Source organism: Ostrinia nubilalis, chromosome 27 (genome assembly GCF_963855985.1).
Source record: "Ostrinia nubilalis chromosome 27, ilOstNubi1.1, whole genome shotgun sequence".
NCBI classification, from domain to species: Eukaryota; Metazoa; Arthropoda; class Insecta; order Lepidoptera; family Crambidae; genus Ostrinia; species Ostrinia nubilalis.
The window spans coordinates 8,823,551-8,829,550 of record NC_087114.1 but is presented as its reverse complement, the minus strand read 5'-3'; the positions used below and the strand labels follow the sequence as shown (position 1 = coordinate 8,829,550).

The 6,000-nt window shown below is 50.3% G+C and overlaps 1 protein-coding gene across 1 annotated transcript in view; it reads right to left on the bottom strand.

Annotated features, from left to right (window-relative positions):
- Positions 1–2,768: 2,768 nt before the first annotated feature.
- LOC135084822 (uncharacterized) overlaps positions 2,769–6,000 on the bottom strand; it is a 162,216-nt gene continuing 158,984 nt past the window's right edge. The window contains exons 33-40 of the mRNA XM_063979564.1: positions 5,666–5,832; positions 5,530–5,628; positions 5,258–5,356; positions 4,986–5,084; positions 4,714–4,812; positions 4,442–4,540; positions 3,733–3,813; positions 2,769–2,953 (exon numbers count right to left, since the gene is read on the bottom strand). Coding sequence (XP_063835634.1) covers positions 2,811–2,953; positions 3,733–3,813; positions 4,442–4,540; positions 4,714–4,812; positions 4,986–5,084; positions 5,258–5,356; positions 5,530–5,628; positions 5,666–5,832 — 886 coding nt within the window. The 3' untranslated portion in view covers positions 2,769–2,810. The remainder of the gene's footprint in view (positions 2,954–3,732; positions 3,814–4,441; positions 4,541–4,713; positions 4,813–4,985; positions 5,085–5,257; positions 5,357–5,529; positions 5,629–5,665; positions 5,833–6,000) is intronic.

Sequence of the window (6,000 nt, the reverse complement as noted above, 5' to 3'; positions counted from 1 at the left end):
TTTGCATTCAATACCACCGTACACACTGAAACGAAGTACACACCATACGAACTAGTATTTGGAAAATTATGTTCATTACCTAGTAATTTCAATTTACCTATTGAACCCTTGTATAACTATGATGATTACCCTTTACAAATGAAGTACCGTTTACAGAGAGCACAAATGGAAGCCAAGCAAAATCTTTTAGTTAGTAAGGAAACAAGAAAAATGTATTATGATAAGAATTGTAATTCCATTAGTTATAAGAAAGGAGATTTGATATTGTTAAAAAATCAAGTGGGAAATAAGCTTGATAATGTTTACAGTGGTCCATATGTTGTAATCAAGGACATTTCACCTAATGTCATAATATTAAAAAATAATAAAGAATTTATAACACATAAAAATAATACAAAAATGTTTTATACATAAAAAAAAACTGTAATGTATTTTAATTTCATATTGCTTAGACAAAAAAGTAATTAATTCCATTGCATTACTTTTTTTTCTTTTAATAGCGGGGGTGTAATATGTACTTTTCGGGGAGGTGAAGTATACTGATTTATTAGTTGTACTGTAACATTTATATTCTAATTAGTGACTGCAACATGGTGTCACATTCAATGTGTTGAGTTAGCTATATTTTAGTTTTAAGTAAATTTGTATTTTTCGAATGATTAAAGATTGGACATTCAAACCCTACGCATGTCTTTCACTTAACATACCACACTAGCATCCAAGTACAATTAGCTAAAATACTTAAGATCGCAGTCTTGAGCATTGCGTTGAGCATACGAATTGTAAATCCTCTACAAGTATATGATGTAGCACAGTTACGATTTTACGACAAGAAAAGTTTGTCATCACATCATACAAACCGTTGGTCAAGACAATTTACTAAAAAATAATGTCAAAAGGGAGTAAATTTAGTTAGAAGTTAGTTCAAATCCATTTCTGTAAATTGTCTTTCTGATTGCACAACTAATGTATGCATTCATGCATTTGAATAGTCAACTTGGTGTTGTAGTCTTCCATAAGTCCATTTAATGTTTTGCATAATAATATGCGAATGAGCAGTGTAAATAATTATTCACCTTACAAAATGCGACTCGACGCGACAAAACGCGACTCAACGCGACAAAACGCTACGGGACGCGACAAGACGCTACGCAACATGTGAAGTCGCTTCTTGTCGTAGGTTTGTTGATCACTTTGTTTGCAGGTTTGTTGTAACATACTGTGTAGCGTCGGTCCAATCGCGTCCGAGTCTTGTGCCTTTCATCACACATTGCGTTCGCTGATACAGCACACTGTAGCGTTCAAGTCCAATTACAAATACAATCTGGCCGGGGTTGGCTCAGTTAGCGTCCATGTGATCTCACAAGTCTCACAGAGTGAACGTTACCAGATCCGTCGGTGGCTTCGTTAGCGTCCATGTGAGCTCTCACAAGTATCTCAGAGTTAACTAACAAGTCTCATAGAGTAAGTGTAACCAGATCAGTCGGTGGCCTAGTTAGCGTCCACGTGACCTGTTACGAGTCTAGAGCGACCCAATATTCGCTGATGCAGCACACTGTGTAGCGTCCAACATAAATTACCGTGTAATTATTGTTACCAACTGGCCGGAGGTGACTTAGTTAGCGTCCATGTGAGCTGTAAGTCCAGTTGGTGGCGTCGTTGAGAGTCCACGTGAGCTGTAAGTCCAGTTGGTGGCTTCGTTAGAGTCCACGTGAGTTGTAAGTCCATTTGGCGGCTTCGTTAGAGTCCACGTGAGCTGTAAGTCCATTTGGTGGCTTCGTTAGCGTCCACATGAGCTGTTAGTCCATTTGGTGGCTTCGTTAGCGTCCACATGAGCTGTAAGTCCATTTGGTGGCTTCGTTAGAGTTCACGTGAGCTGTAAGTCCATTTGGTGGCTAGAGTCCACGTGAGCTGTAAGTCCAGTTGGTAGCTTGGTTAGCGTCCACGTGAGCTGTAAGTCCAGTTGGTGGCTTCCTTAGAGTCCACGTGAGCTCTAAGTCCAGTTGGTGGCCTAGTTAGCGTCCACGTGAGCTGTAAGTCCAGTTGGTGGCTCTCTTAGAGTCCACGTGAGCTCTAAGTCCAGTTGGTGGCCTAGTTAGCGTCCACGTGAGCTGCAAGTCCAGTTGGTGGCTTCCTTAGAGTCCAAGATCGCTGTAATCGCCTAGTGGCGGTACTCTTTGCGCTAGCAGTGGAACTGTTGCTGCGTGATGGCGGAGAGATACCACCTGGCCGGGGGTGGCCTAGTTAGTGTCCATGTGATCTCACAAGTCTCACAGAGTGAGCGTTACCAGGTCCGTTGGTTGCTTCGTTAGCGTCCACGTGAGCCCTCACAAGTATCCCAGAGTTAGCGAGCGCTCACGAGTCTCACAGAGTAAGCGTAACCAGATCCGTCGATGGCATAGTTAGCGTCCATGTGACCTCACAAAATTAGAAGTGTTACCAAGTCCGTCGGTGGCTTGGTTAGAGTCCACGTGAGCTGTAAGTCCAGTTGGCTTCGTTAGGGTCCACGTGAGCTCTAAGTCCAGTTGGTGGCTTCGTTAGCGTCCACGTGAGATGTGAGTCCAGTTGGTGGCTTGGTTAGAGTCCAAGATCGCTGTAATCGCCTAGTGGCGGTTCTCCGCGCGCTATCAGTGGAACTGCTGCTGCGTGATGGCGGAGAGGTCCTTCATAATTACAAGTGGCTCAGTTAATTAACGTCCTTGTGATCTCACAACTTTCACAGAGTAAGTGTAACCAGATCCGTCGGTGGCTTGGTTAGCGTCCACATGTGCCTAAGTCCGCCGTGTGGCCTAGTGGCGGTACTCCTTGCGCTAGCAGTGGAACTGTTGCTGCGTGATGGCGGAGAGGTCCTTCATGAGCCCCTCGAGGTTCTGCATCTCGCGCTGCAGCCGCTCCGTCGAGCGCGACGGCGTCAGCGGCTCTAACTCCGAGCTGCAGTGAGCTACTGCCCCGCCTGGGACACAAACACAATCATTATTGCATGTTACGTTGGAAAGTCCGGTCGCCGATCAATAGAATTTCGTACAATGACCACAAGCTACCCATCCTTATCGCTCGCACATTCACTGTGGCCGCCCGTCGCACAATCAACAAACAGATAAGGATCAGTAGCTTGGGGTCAATGTACGAAATTCTATCTGCTTGTCGACCGGACTTTAGTACAGTCAACGTCAAATAGTTCATGCGTGTCACGTGACCAAAAAGTTGATAACACAACCTTATTCCAATTGTAACAAACAACGTGAATACGTCACGAACATTAATATGGTTTCACAGAGCGCCAAAAAACCCATTCATAGAGAATACTTGAATGACGGAGTGACACACACGAACCAATCACAGAGCTCTATTCAACGCTGTACGTTTGACTTCGCATAGCGTTAAAGCTTCACTTAAGCAAACATCGTTTGTGAATACGGATGAGACTTGTTGTGAACTTTTTCTTAATTTGGGTGTCACGAACTAATTGGCGCTGACTGTACACAAATCCCCACCCCATATACTGGATAAAAATGTTGTTAAAGTTTTTTCATTCATAAAGAATAATAGCGCAAACGCAGCGTAGGACGTCCACCGACGACCTGGTAAAGGTAGCAGGAAGGCGCTGGATGCAGGCCGCCTCCAACCGTGCGATGTGGAAGTCATTGGGGGAGGCCTATGTTCAGCAGTGGACGTCCTGTGGCTGAAATGATGATGATGATGAAAGAATAGTAAGCAGCAGTGTGCACTGACCGAGCTGCAGGCGGTTAGGAAGATGTCCAGGCGATGAACTGGCACTCTTCTTGTACGGCGACGTCTCGCGCGCGCTGCCCGCTGCGGATCACAAATACCGGATATTCGTTAGGAAGAAACAAAAAGTATTTATTCAATAACAAATAACATAGACAGATCTTTAAAAATGAATGTACACAATGATACTAAAAAGATATCCGCTCAGCATGGTGTCGTAGCATCTCAGTAGATAATGCCACGACGAAATTATGTGAATAGTGACTGAGTGCTTGCGCTGCTTCTCTCAGCACTGGCCCATTTATTGTCCCGATTAAATGATGCTGGAACGTATAAAAGAGAGCGGGTGGAGTGACAAACTCCTCCCAGATATGTCTGTAATAATAACCCTCTATTTTTTGTGTGTATCCTCACCACTTCACCAGTTGACGTAGAATAGGAATATGTCAGTCGCTAGGCTAAAACGGTGGCGGCAACTGGTAAGCATTGAAGCAGTAGAAGGACTACATTTGCCCTCACTAGGATGGCGCCATTGTACTAGCTAGTGGTGTCAATTATTAATAATATAGTATATACCAAGTGAGTGCTTCTCCCTTAGACGTGTCAGCTAAGGGCTAGTCATTCTACACTACGAAATTTATATCGCTGTTCGTTCGTTCGCCCATAGCGCCCGCCCTGCCGAGTGGGGCAGCATGCTATGTATGATACATGCCTCGCGAGTGCGCCGGCGTGGAGTGCTCCTCACCGTCCAGGAAGCTGTGCACCGCGCGCGCGTGTCTCTGCAGCGAGCCGCCCGCGCACAGCGCCCGCCCTGCCGAGTGGGGCAGCATGCTATGTATGATACATGCCTCGCGAGTGCGCCGGCGTGGAGTGCTCCGAGCCGTCCAGGAAGCTGTGCACCGCGCGCGCGTGTCTCTGCAGCGAGCCGCCCGCGCACAGCGCCCGCCCTGCCGAGTGGGGCAGCATGCTATGTATGATACATGCCTCGCGAGTGCGCCGGCGTGGAGTGCTCCGAGCCGTCCAGGAAGCTGTGCACCGCGCGCGCGTGTCTCTGCAGCGAGCCGCCCGCGCACAGCGCCCGCCCTGCCGAGTGGGGCAGCATGCTATGTATGATACATGCCTCGCGAGTGCGCCGGCGTGGAGTGCTCCGAGCCGTCCAGGAAGCTGTGCACCGCGCGCGCGTGTCTCTGCAGCGAGCCGCCCGCGCACAGCGCCCGCCCTGCCGAGTGGGGCAGCATGCTATGTATGATACATGCCTCGCGAGTGCGCCGGCGTGGAGTGCTCCGAGCCGTCCAGGAAGCTGTGCACCGCGCGCGCGTGTCTCTGCAGCGAGCCGCCCGCGCACAGCGCCCGCCCTGCCGAGTGGGGCAGCATGCTATGTATGATACATGCCTCGCGAGTGCGCCGGCGTGGAGTGCTCCGAGCCGTCCAGGAAGCTGTGCACCGCGCGCGCGTGTCTCTGCAGCGAGCCGCCCGCGCACAGCGCCCGCCCTGCCGAGTGGGGCAGCATGCTATGTATGATACATGCCTCGCGAGTGCGCCGGCGTGGAGTGCTCCGAGCCGTCCAGGAAGCTGTGCACCGCGCGCGCGTGTCTCTGCAGCGAGCCGCCCGCGCACAGCGCCCGCCCTGCCGAGTGGGGCAGCATGCTATGTATGATACATGCCTCGCGAGTGCGCCGGCGTGGAGTGCTCCGAGCCGTCCAGGAAGCTGTGCACCGCGCGCGCGTGTCTCTGCAGCGAGCCGCCCGCGCACAGCGCCCGCCCTGCCGAGTGGGGCAGCATGCTATGTATGATACATGCCTCGCGAGTGCGCCGGCGTGGAGTGCTCCGAGCCGTCCAGGAAGCTGTGCACCGCGCGCGCGTGTCTCTGCAGCGAGCCGCCCGCGCACAGCGCCCGCCCTGCCGAGTGGGGCAGCATGCTATGTATGATACATGCCTCGCGAGTGCGCCGGCGTGGAGTGCTCCGAGCCGTCCAGGAAGCTGTGCACGGCGCGCGCGTGTCTCTGCAGCGAGCCGCCCGCGCCCATAGAGCCAGCCGGGCCCGCCGAGTGCGGCAGCGTGCTCGACGCGCCCGCGCCCACGTCGCTGCTTAGCGAGTCGCGGCTGGAAACGGACACGTTATTCATTACATCCTTGAAATGGAATAATGCAATAAACAGTGAACAGGAAAAAAGAGGTCACACATAAAATATTTAAGTATTTTGACACAAAGAGCTGCGCCAGAGTTGTTAAGTTAACGCAAAAAAATGTTGAGCTGAGCACAAGTCAGTC